Below are 16874 nucleotides of genomic sequence, written 5' to 3' on the forward strand. Positions count from 1 at the left end.
TAATTGAACACATTTATGAAGGTCTTACACTATTGTGGAGAGATGTATTGCTTGGATTCTTTACCTACGATAGAAATAAGCTGAAACATTTTTATGTAATTAATTTCATTATTCTTTTGGCCAAATTTCATATTCAAAAATGTAAATTTACAAACAAAAAAACACATTTTCTTACCCTACAAAAAGAAATTGAACTGTATTTTAAGACAATTAAATACTCTACTAACAAAAAAGCTGTTAGAATTATAAGTGATATTGTACCCCCTAGCTCAATTGTCCATTGTATATTATCCATATATACTTGTGTTCCCTCATGTACTTCCTGTATTGATTTGTTGTTAATAAAAAAATAAAAAGGTGCCAAGTGCACTGCTGTGAAAGTTGTTTTACATAATGGGACAGACACAATGTTGTGTCCTCTAACTATCAATGTGTTAGGCTCATAGAAATATAATATATTTCCATTGTTAAGATACTTCGGTACAGTAACAATATTATCTTTACTAGCTAATTTCATAGACGAAAGGAGATGTTCCTTTCCCCACCATTTACTACCCCGGAACCTCTTCGTGGAACACAGGCATAGCACGCCCAGTCACCGTCAGAACAGCATTGAGTGATGCCACTGCAAATTGATTAGCTGACAATTTTCTATTGGTTGTCACTAGTTACCACAGCCACAAAGTCAGAAGGCCAGCCTAATCGACCAATCGGATGAGGGAGTGTGATGACGCGTATGCCAGCTCAGAAGGCCCACCTATCCGACCAATCAAATGAGGAAGTGTGAAGTCCCGAATTCCGGTTTGCGGGAAAATACTCATTTTCGAAATGGCATGTCTTGATTTTAAGTTTGAGGACCAAATAGAGAGATCGACAGAGGAGGTGCAATGACGAAGAAGCGTAAGAATGGTGCTGTTAAAATCAGAGATTAGTCTCCTGAGTATACACCTTCGTTGAGATGTACATGTTTTATTTAACTAGACAACATTTTACATTTACATTTTAGTCATTTAGCAGACGCTCTTATCCAGAGCGACTTACAGTAGTGAATGCATACATTTCATTTTCATTTCATACATATTTTTTTTTTCTTCGTACTTGACAAGTCAGTTGAGAACACATTCTTATTTACAATGACGGCCTACCAAAAGGCCTCCTGCGGGAACGGGGCTGGGATTTAAAAAAAAATAGGACAAAACACACATCACTACAAGAGAGACCTAAGACAACAACATAGCATTACCACAACATGGTAGCAGCACAAAACATGGTATAAACCTTTTTGGGCAATAATGTGTACATGCCTATGTCTGCTCATTACAAACCAAGTAATATAACTTACAGGTCTTAATTCTTTGAAATGGAGTCAGACTGCAGTGGTGAGTGCTCAAGTTTGAGCCAGTCCAGGATGAAGTGGGTCTACCTGCGGAGTGGATTCCTGCTTTTTGGTCTACCCATACATTGCGTTGGGCTGGGAAAAGGACAAATTGGGGATGGTTACATCTGTGAAAGTTTTGAGAAGTGGAATTGTTTATATTTTTTGGTGGGTGCCTCATCACGCGGCTTGGGGCTCAACCTGTGGTGTGCTTTGCAGGGTGCCACTAAAAGTGGTGATCAGAGGGATAGCGTTGAGTGTAGAGGTGGATCAAATGAAAAATAATATTTCTAGTGTTTCTGACACCCACCGTTTGGTGAGACGTGGACCCGGTGGCAATGGCGTGACAGAGAATACTCTCTGTCTTGTTGAGCTTTGACACCGAGTTTATACCTGATAAGGTTAGGTTAAATTTACTATTCTATGAGGGCCTATGCTCTGAACCCGCTTTGGTGCTTTAGGTCCCAAGGATTCGGACATGTTGCAGCTGTGTAGAAGGGAGATCTTACGATGTGAGAAATGTGCATGAGGGAATAGTCCAAGGGAGTGTACAGTTTGGATAGAGGAAGCACTGTGTGTCAACTGTGGGGGTGCCCATGCAACTGGGGATCTGAAGTGCACTGGGAGAGAGCGAGACTGGCTGAGATTGCCGGAGTTCAAGTGGAGCAGAAAGTGTCCTATGCTGATGCAGTGAAGAGAGTCGAGGATAGGGTGAGTAAGTCGACTGGGAGCCACCCAGTGAGTAGGCCTGAAGAGAGAGCCAGTAAGGTTAGATTTCTTGCATTCATAGCCATGGTGATCAACTGCATTGCACTGATGGAGCACAAATCACAGAAGATAGATGTGGTAGTTGCAGCAGCAGATACATATTTGGGTGTGAGAGAGTGCAGAAGATCTACAGGAAGTGCAGAAGATCTACAGGAAGTTTTGAGAGAAGGGGTTCCATCCTCCCAGGCCGACGGCATGGTGTTGGATCGTTTAGGGCCCAAGTAGTGGGGTGTATAGGTGCAGGGTTAGTTGTTGGTGCAATTACATTTTTTCCTATTCCCCCTTTCCTTTAATTTATTTTTGTCACAATGTGGAATGCAAAATGTGTTTGTTTAGATGCCATTTTAAAAACAATGCAGATATTGACGTAAACCTATTGGATCTAATAAATGTATCACTAGTCACTTTAAATAACGCCACTTTATATAATGTTTACATACCCCACACTACTTATCTCATATGTATATACTGTACTCTATACCATCTACTGCATCTTGCCTATGCCGTTCGGCCATCGCTCATCCATATATATTTTTATGTACATATTCTTATTCATTCCTTTACACTTGTGTGTGTATAAGGTAGTTGTTGTGAAATTGTCAGATTACTTGTTAAATATTACTGCGTGGTCGGAACTAGAAGCACAAGCATTTCGCTACACTCGCATTATTATCTGCTAACCATGTGTATGTGACAAATAAAATTTGATTTGATTTTCACAAGTAACTATGAGTAAGGGCAAACATGAAAGCTTGCAAGCTGAGTTTGATGAAGACATCTGATTACCACTTGCATTTAGAACGGTTGGTTTTAGACTAATAAATAGCCAAATCATTGATGGATCACTAGATAAAAGAAAAGCATCTCTCGTTTTCTCCTGCAAGCCGGTCGGCACACGCGTCATCACACTCCCGTCTGATTGGTTGTTTCTCATTAACCATAAACCGGCATAAGCGTCATCACAGTCAGTCATCTGATTTGTCGAGTAGGCGGGCCTTCTGACTTTGTGGGTGTGGTACCTAGTGACATCCCCCATTTGGTCTTCGTTTGACAAATTTTTCAAGACAAATGAACACAATTTAAAGTTGCGTTTTATACCTCAACTCTTAAGCCATGGCGGGGAACTTCTGGCAGAGCTCGCATTAGTAAGTGTTCTGGCCAAACGTGATGTATAAGGACTGTGCATGGCAAAGAAACTCCTTTGTTTTGAGGACTAAGTAGTTTGCTAGCTTGCTAGCTTAGCCCGCTTCACAGTAGCTAGCTAACGTTAGCTAGCTAACAGCTAGCTAACGTTATTGTGTTCGCCCACTCTCATGTTAGGTCAATATTAGTGTAGCGGATAAACATTTCCAGTAGCTATCGATGCAATTCCAAGGGCTAATAACCTAGTTATGAATGCTAAGGTTTCTTTATTGAGCCAGCTAATTATTTATTGTGCCTCTTTTGTGACAGTCTAGACACTGGTCGTCAAGGCATTTTGTGTTGATTCTTTCTGACGCACCGCTATCAGATTTCCCATCTGCAGCGGTTTGTTGTTATGATACTGTGTGTATGTGATCGCTCGTTGTGTAATTCATCGTCTCCTTTTTGTCATTAGCTTGCAGTGGGTCCTGGACAAACAGGACCTGATGAAGGAGCGTCAGAAGGATATGAAGTTTATGAATGAGGAGGAGTACTGGAAACTGCAGATCTTCTTTGCCAATGGTATCTAAAGAAGGCTATCTTTAACTCTGTATTTCTTTTGATTCCACCTATTATGATACATCAGTGTGGTGGGAACAGTTTTCTGTGATGTGAGAATTAGCCTACAGTTGGTACAATATCACAACATTTATCACCCAAAGGTCTGGTCTCGTAGCACTCTGTTCAATAACCAGCAATAATGATCTTGTTTACATGTCTTCTCATATATTTTAAATTATCTAGTGTCTTGTATGGTTGCTTTTTGATATGTTTGAGGTTAGATGTGCGCTGAGTTTGACTTATTCTGTTCTAGTCATCCAGGCCCTGGGTGAACACCTGAAGCTCCGTCAGCAGGTCATCGCTACAGCAATCGTCTACTTCAAACGTTTCTATGCCAGGTGCTTATGCCATTTTCATGGCAAGAACACTATGTTCTATTCATTATGGAATTCTAAATGTCATTGGGGGAGCATCTGGCTCCTGAGTGGCGCAGCGGTCAAAGATACTGCATCTCAGTGCTAGAGGCGTCACTACAGACACCCTGGTTCGAATCCAGGCTGTATCACAACCGGCCGTGATTAGGAGTCCCATAGGGCGGCGCTCAATTGGCCCAGCATCGTCCAGGTTGGGCCGGTGTAGGCCGTCATTATAAATAAGAATTTGATCTTAACTGACTTGCCTAGTTAAATAAAACAATTCAAAATGTTTTATAATAACTAATGGCCTCTTCCTAAAATCTCTCTCTCTGTTTGCAGGTACTCCCTGAAGAGTATAGACCCGGTGCTCATGGCTCCTACATGTGTGTTCCTGGCCTCTAAAGTGGAGGTATATGGCCTGATTTCCCGTTCTTTATGTTCCACATTTCATAGTCTGTGGGAGTAGGGATGTGGTTAACTGCTTTGTAACATAATCTGTGTGGGAGTAGGGTTAACTGCTCTGTAACATAATCTGTGTGGGAGTAGGGTTAACTGCTCTGTAACATAATCTGTGTGGGAGTAGGGTTAACTGCTCTGTAACATAATCTGTGTGGGAGTAGGGTTAACTGCTCTGTTACATAATCTTTGTGGGAGTAGGGTTAACTGCTCTGTAACATAATCTGTGTGGGAGTAGAGATGGGGTTTACTGCTCTGTAACAACCCCATCCCTAGTCCCACTCAGATTATGTTACAGAGCAGTTAAGTAGGATGGAGTTAACTGCTGTATGACGTAGTCTGTGATAGAGCAGTTAACCCCATCCTACTCCATGACAGCATCATCATAGCCTCTCTGTCTCTTCCAGGAATTTGGTGTTGTTTCAAACACTCGTCTGATCTCTGCAGCTACGTCCGTGTGTAAGTCAGGAGACAATCAAGCGCTTCCATATAGATATTAGTTTATTTTGAAAATGACAAATGCACTAGTGCTGTGGTACGAAGGCTACATTCATTCTGATGGGTTGTGTTCATGTGATTCCAAATCTAACAATTGTTTTTTGTTTTGTACAGTAAAAACCAGATTTTCCTATGCCTTCCCAAAGGAGTTCCCTTATAGAATGAACCATGTAAGTCTTACCTAACCTTACTATTCACTTAGGATGTGCTATATAAACAGTTCTTAGGTGTAATAATGTAATATTTATTATACAATTATTAGATAGGATATCATTCATTGTTGTAGCTAGATGTTACGATCATGTTGCATGGTGGTGGGACAAATCTCTTACGCAACATACACTCACTATATTGTGGAATATTTATCGACCACTATGAGTCCATTATGGTGTGTGTTGTAGTTAGGTATCAGTATGTTGATGCTGCATTCCACTAGCAATCTCATGCCTATGGTGAAACTCCCATCACCGTGGGAGGTGATTTTTGACTCGCCGGGGCGCATTTCTCCCTGCGGTGCTAAGTGGAGAAGGTATGGCAACACCGATGGCAGCACCGGTTATTTATCAACGGTCTCCACAGAGTTGCCAGGACCCCGTTAAAGCTGCCCTAACACCTTGCCTATCCAAAAGCTGTGTAGACTATTATTGATTTGGTGTGGAGCGAGTGAGGAGATGATGGTGATTCACGCTGTGGAAATTCAGTTAGCAGGATGCTGCTAGTACCAGATACTATAGACTCCAATAGAGAGAAGGAGGGTTATAAATTGTGACTATGAAACTGATATAGTTACTAAACTTCGTCTGCTTTCCTCATGACAGATATTAGAATGTGAGTTCTACCTACTGGAGCTCATGGTGAGTATAGAATGCTTTGTCTCTCTCAATACACTCCATGCTGGATCATGTCATCCATTTGATGGATGGATGGATGGATTAACTGATATTGTGTGTTCCAGGACTGCTGTTTGATAGTGTACCACCCCTACAGACCCTTGCTGCAGTATGTGCAGGACATGGGGCAGGAGGACATGCTACTGCCGTTGGCCTGGTATGAGTTATTCTTTGTGGGAGCATGTATTGATTTGATATGAACTGTTGAAACACTCATGGTTTGCCCTTTCTTCGTTCTATAGGAGAATAGTGAATGACACGTATAGGACAGACCTCTGTCTACTCTACCCTCCCTTCATGATCGCTCTAGGTAAGACTCCCCATCAGACCGCTCACCTTTACTACTGCTAGATATTCAGCTCAATAAAATATAGTTGAGGTGTTACACTAAATGTCTTCCTCCTGCATCCACAGCCTGTCTGCATGTTGCCTGTGTGGTGCAGCAGAAGGACGCCAGGCAATGGTTCGCTGAGCTCTCTGTAGACATGGAGAAGGTTAGGCAACACCATACAAATGGCATATTTCTCAATCAGAGGGGATAGCTGATTGTATGTATATAGAGCCAGTTGCCTTAGGGATAATAGAGTACTGTGCGGTGACGTTTATTCCTTGCTCAGATTCTGGAGATCATCCGAGTCATCCTAAAGCTTTATGACCAGTGGAAGAACTTTGACGAAAGGAAGGAGATGGCTACTGTGATCAGCAAGATGCCTAAACCCAAGCCTCCTCCCAACAGGTACTGAGATCTTTCCTAATCTCACCTCAATGTCCCAGTTATTGGCCGTTTACATGACGCATCCACTTCCTGCCTAAACTAACTGTTTCCTGTTTGTTTGTGTACCAGTGAGAATGACCAGAGCTCTAATGGAAACCAGAACAACTCCTACAGCCAGTCATAGGCAACGAGATGGTATCCATGGACAGGGTGCAGGGGGAAAACTTATGTCGCACAATAACGTTGTGACATCAGAGACGAATCATATGTATTTCAACTGATAGAATAGCAGAAAAAACAGGGTACCAAAAAAGCCCAAACCCTCTTTTCTGATATGGTTATCCCAACCAGAAGACCAAGTCTGCACACGCTCAGTCCGCCTTTGCTCATACGATAACTCATCAGAGAGATGGCCACAGGAATGCTGGCATCAGTCAATCGGTGCCAGCAGTCATGTGTTGCCACGATACTCCATCTCTCAACAGTTAACTTTATGGACCTAAACCAAACTGCACGAAACAGGAGGATGTAGGCAGGGAGGGGGGGACTTTGAGTTGCGATTATCCTGACATCCTTGAACTCTCTCAGGGATCAGTCATGTAATATGGAGCTCCGTGGGACCAGAGAACTTGACCATTAGTGAGTGTGTGCGCGTGCGTGATTGAGTGGCCCATTTTGATAGTTGCTTCATTCCTCAGGGATAATAGTAGTCCTTTATACTGGTATCTGTAAGATGATTGTACCCTGTACTGTTTTAGATGCGGTCTGATAGGATGTAAGGCTGTTTGATTGTTACTCGATTGGATGTCCTGCTATCTGAGGTCTACATTGATTGGTTGCAGAGTTTAGCAGGTGAAGTCACGGGCGAGAATGTAATTTCCAGGGGTACACACTAGATACAGATGTCTTCATTTACTGTTATATCTCCTGCCCAGCCCATCTCCAGCCTTTGCAAATAGCCTTACTCATATCTTTATTCCTTTATTTTAATCTTTTGTGTTTCGCTTGATGAGCAAATTCGCATGGGTAGAAATCATGAACTGTATTAGCTAAGTCTGCTTCAAGTAAAAGTGCTCAAATGTGTTTACTATCATGATAAAAAAAATTAAAATACATTGTGTAAGGACCACATTTATTTGTTTTTGGTGGGGAAGGAAGGTCGTATTTTAGCCTTGTTCTTTATTGCATATTGAATCAGTCCTACATTTGCTAGGGTCCAGTGTTATTTCCTGTCTGCACCTGCCGTGTATTACATCAAATTGAAGTGTCACAATACCTTTGTGCATATTTTCTTGTGGATATTGATATATTGTCTGTGCCGTAAATAATACAGTGGGAGTGATTAGTGTTTGGGGTTGAGTTTCTCTTGTGTTGTGTATATGTGTCCAGAACCGGGTGCTTGAATGCCTTACAAAATAAAGCTGCTTGTCAAGGGACTTCAGAGCACAACTGTGTCCTATTGCATGGAAGTGTAATGTTTTGGGAGGGTGTTCATTCTAATAGTCCCCTCTCTTTGGGGGCATCACAATAGTGAATTCCTCCTATATTTTGCTATATATACCCCGATGTGAAAAGAAAGTCAAGATGAAGTCAGACTTGGTCATCCTCCATATTACTTTCACCTACCGGCTGTTCGCAAATCATTACAGATGCAGGAGAGGAAAATAATTAGAGGAAGACAGTTTTGAGACGATTGAGAGTTTAGTTTGGACTTGTTTGAAATGTGTAATGGTCTGGGAGTTTCTATCACACTGCACTGGACATCTTGCATAAAAATATGTCAGTCTGCCAAAGTCACAGGCTACACCACCATTCTGAGGAAATAGTTATGTGGCTGTAGTGCGACATCTAGTGGTAAGCAGAGGTATTGCAGATTCGTTACATGTAAATGCTTGCAAAGCAGACCGGTCCATTATACTGGGACTACTGGAAAAAACTAAATGTAGCATAGACAACTGCATTGACTTGGCAGGAAATGTAGTATTGTCCAACTTATTGCAAAAACAGAGTTTGTTGTTGGAGCAACATGTTGTATTTATTGATGTTTTTGCTCTCCACCTCTGGGAGCTGGTACACAAAGGTACAGCCTTCGTGACGTCACTCCTCATCCGCGGCAGAGAGAGAGAGAGCGGCGGCGATCCGCTGCGGAGGATGCCTACCCCGCTGCGGGGATAACCGCAAGGCGAGATGGCCGTTACTTTCTTCCTCGTCACATCCCGCACCGCGACGACCCCTCGGCACCCATGAAGCCCCCGTTGATGAAGCCAAAACCGGCCAAAGCAAGGCGGAAAGAGGCCACTGAGCGAGAGAATGTACTGGCGCGTCGGGTTCGCCTGGACGCGCTCGTGTGTGGTTGATCTTGGCCGGAACCAGAGCTTCTCCTTCGGCCTTGGCGGCTCCGATGAGCAGCTCTCGTTTTATGGGTACATCATCGCCTACCCTCTGCAGGACTACGGCGGGATCATGTCTGCCCTTGGGTCGGACTCGTGGTGGCGGAAAACGCTTTATCTGGCCGGGGGCGCTCTGCTCGCCACCGCTGCCTATCTATTGCACGAGCTGCTCGCCATCAGGTAGGCCTACCAAAAAAACAGCCCTGTCAATAACACTGTAGATGCAGAACACGCTTGTCTACAGTCAATTACTCGTGGCATTGATATCAATATGAATGGTTGCCGTAGTGCCTGGGCATTATTTAGGAACATCACATGTCTATATTATTGTTGTATTTTCAATATATGATATTACTTCATCAGGGCGAGTTGAGCGCTGCACGAGCGGAATAGGTTAATAATAAGGATTCGTGAGTGGGTGGATTGTGAATGTGATGTAACCGCCCTCTTGAATGAGATTCCATGTTCAGTCGCGTTATGGAACAATAAACCAATGAGTCATGCGGGCGTTATGGCTCTTCGTATTCTAGTGATGTGCCTATCAGACGCATGTTATTAGCGATTGTTCATTGTAATTACAATAATTTGAAGATCATGTTTATTGCTGCAAAGGTTGTCTTTCATTTATTTACAATTTCTCAAGGGCATGGGATGATAGTGCATGTGTGATATTGGTTAAATGGCTTTACCCAAGCCAAAGATGTCTCCTCGTTTTCTGTCTCTCTTGCAGTAGAAAAACACTGCGGTTGTGATAAAATGACCTTTACTAACCTCGCACGTGAGATAATTATTAAGAGAGAAGCCAGGCCCAAATAGACATGAGCTAACAGAAATTGCCGATCCGTTAACCTGGGAAACGGCAGCTTCGCCGTAGAATCCCTAGATTTTTGCTGAAATAACGCACTGACTTCGGTCGCTGCTGTCCTTACAAAAACATATCGGGTTACCTGCAGCAACAATAATAGCCCAAGGCCTACTCAGCAATGACGTAGTGTTTGTTTTTGTTCAGCCTGTGCTCTTTACTTAAAAAAAACTGTCATGAAGATCCATTCTACATCGATCTCTAAGTAGTTACTCTGTAATTTACTCTTCCTGTATGTCATTATACCGAAGCAATTTACACTATTAGATAATGGGATCAAAACGCTTTTTTGTTGTTGGCATGTGGGCATTTCAGCACCACAGCTAACTGGACAGCTCCTCGGAATTTCAGCAATGACGTTGCCCTCGCGTTTAAGCACCTTTATGAAGTTAACAACTTCCTTACACATCGACTTAATTTGTGACCACGTTGGTAAGTACAAACGTGTAATATTATCTGCTACAGTGGCCATGTTAATGTATTGCAATATTTCATCCGGTTGTGTCCTAATTGTTTTGACATTGTAGTGTCCCGTTGGCAATGGCGCCCTTTCCCGAAGAGAGCTTCAGCCTGGGTCTTGTGCAATGCTCTCTGTGCTAGATAGCTGTAAAACGTGACATACTATTGCACATGGGATTGATGCATAAGATCTAAGAATATTGACTTAAAAAAAAATGTTTTTACAATTTGATCATTAGCCTATAATCGCCTGCAGGTGAATGTGTCATGAACATGTGAACTAAAGCCTACCAGGGAATATCAGACATCGAGAGATAGTAAAACAGTCTACAGTGTATTTGAATTGGGACTTAATTTCCACTTATCCAATCTGAGGATGGCCATACATGAGGATGGCCTTACTACATCAGAGTTGATGGTTTGTTTCCCACACACAATTCATGCATATAATTATGCCCTAACTGTAAGTTCCTTTGAATTAAATGTCTAAAGAGGAGTAATTAGAATGTGGAGCTCACACTGCCTTGTCCTGGCTGGTCCATAGGAAAGAACAGGAGCTGAACTCTAAAGATGCCATCATCCTTCACCAGTTCTCCAGGCCAAAGAGTGGTGTCCCTTCCCTCTCCCCCTTCTGCCTCAAGATAGAAACCTACCTACGCATGGTAGACCTGCCCTACCAGGTGTGTGTCTGTGTGTGTGTGTGTGTGTGTGTGTGTGTGTGTGTGTGTGTGTGTGTGTGTGTGTGTGTGTGTGTGTGAGAGAGAGAGATGTTTGGGTTAGTGCGTGTTTGAATGAGTGATTTTGATGTAATGGTTGTGTAATTTTCTATTGAAGAGGAATTGACCATTGAAATTCATTTTCCCTCTTTCCCCTCTCTCTCTCTCTCTCTCTCTCTCTCTCTCTCTCTCTCTCTCTCTCTCTCTCTCCCGCTCTACTGCAGAACTACTTTGATGGGAAGCTTTCTCCCCAGGGGAAGATGCCATGGATAGAGTACAACCAGGAGCAGGTGTCTGGTACAGAGTTCATCATCGACTTCCTGGAGGAGAAGCTGGGCGTGAGCCTCAACAAGAACCTCAGTTCCCAGGAGAAGGCTGTGTCCCGGGCTGTCACTAAGATGGTGGAGGAACACTTCTACTGGTGAGACACTTCCAGACAGTACCGAAGGACATCCACTAGATACTGGGAAAGGATATATGATACACTGGTGAATGTGATTGTGTCACAAACCACAATATCTAATCTGTCCCTTGAATGAAAACCTGAAACCCTGGTGTTGCAAGCAGCATGCTCCAACCAACTGTGCCGTAGGGAGCACATGTTATATCAGCAAATAGATTTGAGATACTGTGGTCTAGGGCTCCCCCACTGGAGAATTTGGCAATTTTATTATCCCTCCCTCCAAGTCTCCGGTGCCTAAAAAAAACTAAGTTTCTATAAAAAAATAAAATAATTGTTGGACATAAAAGACTGAAAAAACACAAGCAAATCAGCTCCAAGTGATTTTAATTTTGGAAATCTGTTTCAAAAATCTCAAGCATGATAGAGAGATATACTGTATGTGATCATATACAAATGAAAGCAAGATTTGAAACGATTATGTTTTGTTTGGGCTTCTTGTTGTCAATTTGTAGTCTACAAATTATTTGTAATTATGTTCTGGCCCCCTGGTCATCCGCTCAAGAAAAAATCGTACCGCGGCTGAATCTAGTTGATGATCCCTGCTGTCGGCCAAATGAAAATCTCTGCTGGTCTGTGTGTGATGACAGGACCATAGCGTACTGTCAGTGGGTGGACAACCTGGAGGAGACCCAGAAGATGCTGGCGGTGAGCGGGCCGCTGAGTGACCTACTCAAGTGGATCCTGAGTCACCTGACCGGCGGCATCGTGAAGAGAGAGATGTACGGCCACGGGATTGGACGGTTCACCAAGGAGGAGGTCTACACTCTGATGGAGAAAGACATGCGGACGCTGGCCACCCTGCTCGGTATGTAGAGTACACTGTAGATAATCATTAAGATCACACTTAGTCCTAAAGATCATCATCCCGTCTCATTTCACAAGGTACAATCTGCAGCCTTAGAAGCATGCTTCATTTCATATCTAGGCCAGGCCTAAAGCCAGCTGTAGGTTCCTTTGTTGTTTTATAGATTATTCGGGTATCAGAGGACGCTGGTGAGAAGAGCTATAGGAGGACAGGCTCATTGTAAAGATGGAATGGTATCAAACATATGGATACCACAGGTTTGACTCCGTTCAATGTATTCCATTCCAGCCATTACAATGAGCCCATCCTCCTATAGCTCCTCCCACCAGCCTCCTCTGTCGGGTATATAGTACAATGGCCAGTTTCAAGTGCTAGATGGAACAGCCTTGTACAACTCTGTCCTCTTCTGGTGAAAGATGGATACTACACCATGTGGACTAATTTCCGGTACACATTTTACCCCATGGCTCTTGTTTCCATACAGCATTCTTTTCGCTCACTGATTCTTGATGTGTTTCTCTGGGTAGGTGATAAGAAGTACCTGATGGGTCCTAAGCTGTCCATGGTGGATGCCACTGTGTTCAGCCATCTAGCCCCTGCCATGTGGACCCTGCCGGGCACACGGCCAGAGCAGCTCATCAAAGGTGAGCTAACCATCAACCACATTGCCTGTCATGGTTGACATCACTCCCCAGAAAGAACATCCCAGGCGAATTTTTTAATTTATTTATTTTTTATCTAGTTACAGCGATGAGGAAGAAACCTTGAGAGAAATCAGACTCTAGAAGAGACTCCATCTTTAATTATTAAAATATATTTTTTTTACCCATTCTCAGCTGATCTTGTTGACCTTTGCCTCTGTGTTAACCTTTGACCCACCCTGTCCCCTCCAGGCGAGCTGATCAACCTGGCCATGTACTGTGAGAGGATCCGCCGGCGCTTCTGGCCCGAGTGGTTCGTTGATCTGGAGGACTTCTGTTACGATGACACCACAGAGGACGATGACTCCCTGTCCAAACTCCAGGACCTGGGGCTGTACTCCCGCACAGACACCTTCCAGGATGAGGCCAGTCCTCCTCACACACACACACACACACACACAATCTCCCCAGACAGTGACCGCACGGGCCACTCGCTCTACGACTCGGACATGGACACGGAGTGCTCCGAGATGGAGCAGCTCAAGTGTTGACCGCCATATGACTCACACACAACACACACACACACCGCCCCCATACAGTGCCCTCTACCTGTTGAGGAGGGAATAACTACTGGGGGGCATTTCTGTTGCCAGTGGCTGTTGTTGCCTGTGCTAATGAAGGATGGTATCAGAGCTTCTACACACAATGTGCTAGAGGAACAAAAGACTGAATATCGAGATAAAGGAATAGCAAGACAGAGAAAATAAGGGTAATATAGCAATAGAGAAAGAGCCCAAGAGGGATAGAGAGGAAAAGATCAACCTGAAAGAGATAAAAGGGAAAGAGAGAGGGATGGAGAGGAAAAGATCAACCTGAAAGAGATAAAAGGGAAAGAGAGAGGGACGGAGAGGAAAAGATCAACCTGAAAGAGATAAAAGGGAAAGAGAGAGGGATGGAGAGGAAAAGATCAACCTGAAAGAGATAAAAGGGAAAGAGAGAGGGATGGAGAGGAAAAGATCAACCTGAAAGAGATAAAAGGGAAAGAGAGAGGGGTGGAGAGGAAAAGATCAACCTGAAAGAGATAAAAGGGAAAGAGAGAGGGACAGAGAGGAAAAGATCAACCTGAAAGAGATAAAAGGGAAAGAGAGAGGGACAGAGAGGAAAAGATAAACCTGAAAGAGATAAAAGGGAAAGAGAGAGGGACAGAGAGGAAAAGATCAACCTGAAAGAGATAAAAGGGAAAGAGAGAGGGACAGAGAGGAAAAGATCAACCTGAAAGAGATAAAAGGGAAAGAGAGAGGGATGGAGAAAAGAGTTGCGAAAGAGAGATCAGGAGTTAATGACGCAATCACTGAGAAACTCCTCCACCTGGGTGACGTCAACACTTGTCGCCCAGTTTCCTGTTGTCGAGTTGCTCTTACCATGGCAACCGTGTGTGTGTTACCTGTGTTCCCCAATTGAGCTGCATTGCCCCAACCATGTGTGTTTGACATACTGACCCCCTGACTTGCATCCTTGCAAAATATGAGTCATTATATTGATATTATATATGATATGTGAGGAATTGTTCAGGCAAGATGTGAATGAGTACAGTTCAATATGAGTATAAATAGTATAGATAGCCTGCAAATTATATATATTATCCCAATGTCATATAATGTAAATACTCTGTGTGGTTCTTCTGTACAACCTCTCAGTGCTTGTTTGATATGATCAAACTTCCTGGTGACCTTCAACTAACCCCCTTGTGCTGATCTAGGTTTTAGGAATTCTAATGCATCTATTTCTACCCAGATGACTGACACTTTGCATCTGCAGTCAGGACTTAACCCATCATTGAGTATTTCCTCAGTCCTTTGTAGAATAGTCATTGATGTTGAGGGCGAGTTTCAGATACTGTGGATTGAGGGCACATCTCAATAATCTAAAGGGGATTCATCTCAATAATCTAAAGTGGCTTCCTTTCTTTGTCTCCTCTTCTTCATCTGCACAGATCTGAAAACATTGGATAGGTGAAAGCAATATGGTGGATGCTTACTGAAACTTTATTCCACTTGTCCAATTCTTTCACATCAGATGAAGAAGAGGAGGAGAGGAGGCTACTTGAGCTCTTTAGTTGTGTGTATGTACATTCAGCCATTGAGAGCGGATGAAACAACCATGTAGAAATAGACTAAATAGACTAGATATACTTGGAGGTGCATGGCTAATAGGTGCCAATGAAAATCACACTACCCTGCTGGTTATCTGTTATCTACGTTTCAACGCTGGCCTGTTTTAATGTTTATTGTGATGCTGTGTGTGTGTGTGCCTCAGGCCAGAGAAAGCGCACAAAGATGCAATAGATTTAAAATAACTGTTAGGCCTTTGCTCAGCCTCTCTGTTCTCATCAAATACATGGCGTGTCTACTCCCCTTTTAGAATGAACCGATTCTAGAAATAGAAGGAATAGAATGGCCATTGTTACTTATAGCATCAATTCACTCTGTGCTATGCATGAAACAACTACTGTAATCCACAGTGTTGATTGCCAGTCTTATTTAATAGTAGGCTACAGTATGTGGAATAGTGAAACAGTCTACTCTAATCTTTCTATTTCTAGTGCATCGCTGATGTATGATGGTGAGATGTGGACATTACAAGTGTTTGTCATTCAGCAGACGCTTGTGGGTCCTGTGTGCGTGTGTGCGTGTAGCAGAGGGTGTAGAATTCTGTCCAAATGGTGCATCAATGAGTCATCGTACCTCATGAGTTGATTTTGAGGCGTACACCATTTATTCAGGCTGAGTGCTAACAGCTGACCCTATACAGATACAGATACATATAGACACAGATACAGCCAGATACAGACACAGATACAGACACAGATACAGCCAGATACAGACACATACACAGATACATACAGACACAGATACAGACACAGATACATACACAGACACAGATACAGCCAGACACAGACACAGACACATACACAGATACATACAGATACAGACAGATACAGACACAGATACATACACAGATACATACAGACACATATACATACAGATACAGAGAGAGACCGACACAGATGCAGACACGTACAGACACAGATACAGACACACATACAGATGCAGATAGAGACACAGATACAGACGCAGATACAGACACAGATACACATACAGATATAGACGCAGATACAGACACATATCGATACAGATATAGATACAGACACACATACAGACGCAGATAGAGACACAGATATAGACGCAGATACAGATACAGATACAGATACAGACAGACACAGATACAGATACAGACACATACAGACGCAGATACATACACATACAGATACAAACGCAGATATAGACACAAATACAGATATAGACACAGATACAAACACAGATACAGACACAGATATAGACACAGACACAGATACAGACACACATACAGATACAGACACAGATATAGACAGAGATACAGACACAGATAAAGACACAGATACAGACACAAATACAAACACAGATACAGATACAGACACAGACACATATACAGATATAGATACAGATACAAACACAGATACAGATACAGATACAAACACATATACAGAAAAAGATATAGACACAGACACAGTTACAGATACAGATATAGATACAGATATAGACACAGATACAAACACAGATACAGACACAGATATAGACACAAATACAGATATAGATACAAATATAGACACAGATACAGACACATATAGACACAGATAC

At 42.8% G+C, this 16874-nt stretch overlaps 2 protein-coding genes across 3 annotated transcripts; both read left to right on the forward strand.

Annotated features, from left to right (window-relative positions):
• Positions 1 to 826: 826 nt before the first annotated feature.
• Positions 827 to 8250, forward strand: ccnc (cyclin C). 2 transcript variants are annotated; one of them, XM_029749387.1, is made up of 12 exons: positions 827 to 900; positions 3741 to 3847; positions 4140 to 4224; positions 4582 to 4651; positions 5106 to 5157; positions 5311 to 5366; positions 6015 to 6050; positions 6152 to 6243; positions 6329 to 6396; positions 6501 to 6580; positions 6704 to 6822; positions 6931 to 8250. In XM_029749387.1, the coding sequence occupies exons 2-12, from the start codon at positions 3772 to 3774 to the stop codon at positions 6983 to 6985; spliced, it is 789 nt and encodes a 262-aa protein (XP_029605247.1). In that variant the 5' UTR covers positions 827 to 900; positions 3741 to 3771; the 3' UTR covers positions 6986 to 8250. The 2 variants fall into 2 exon arrangements, with proteins under 2 accessions (XP_029605247.1, XP_029605239.1); XM_029749379.1 differs by lacking the exon at positions 827 to 900 and adding an exon at positions 3143 to 3288.
• Positions 8251 to 8798: 548 nt separating this feature from the next.
• Positions 8799 to 13969, forward strand: faxca (failed axon connections homolog, metaxin like GST domain containing a). The gene is made up of 6 exons (XM_029749369.1): positions 8799 to 9371; positions 11057 to 11192; positions 11453 to 11649; positions 12279 to 12496; positions 13024 to 13140; positions 13390 to 13969. The coding sequence occupies exons 1-6, from the start codon at positions 9112 to 9114 to the stop codon at positions 13686 to 13688; spliced, it is 1227 nt and encodes a 408-aa protein (XP_029605229.1). The 5' UTR covers positions 8799 to 9111; the 3' UTR covers positions 13689 to 13969.
• The last annotated feature ends 2905 nt before the right edge of the window (positions 13970 to 16874 follow it).

The sequence above is a fragment of the Salmo trutta genome, chromosome 1 (genome assembly GCF_901001165.1).
Source record: "Salmo trutta chromosome 1, fSalTru1.1, whole genome shotgun sequence".
In the NCBI taxonomy this organism is placed as follows: domain Eukaryota; kingdom Metazoa; phylum Chordata; class Actinopteri; order Salmoniformes; family Salmonidae; genus Salmo; species Salmo trutta.

Bases quoted from the DNA above. Each gene is read 5' to 3' on its own strand.
- ccnc (XM_029749379.1), top strand. From the start codon at position 3,257: ATGGCGGGGAACTTCTGGCAGAGCTCGCATTA. The intron at 4,225-4,581 runs GTGCTTATGCCA...CTCTGTTTGCAG, and splicing joins TTCAAACGTTTCTATGCCAG to GTACTCCCTGAAGAGTATAG. The intron at 6,397-6,500 runs GTAAGACTCCCC...CTGCATCCACAG, and splicing joins TCCCTTCATGATCGCTCTAG to CCTGTCTGCATGTTGCCTGT.
- faxca (XM_029749369.1), top strand. From the start codon at position 9,112: ATGTACTGGCGCGTCGGGTTCGCCTGGACGCGCTCGTGTGTGGTTGAT. The intron at 11,193-11,452 runs GTGTGTGTCTGT...GCTCTACTGCAG, and splicing joins TGGTAGACCTGCCCTACCAG to AACTACTTTGATGGGAAGCT. The intron at 13,141-13,389 runs GTGAGCTAACCA...TGTCCCCTCCAG, and splicing joins GCCAGAGCAGCTCATCAAAG to GCGAGCTGATCAACCTGGCC.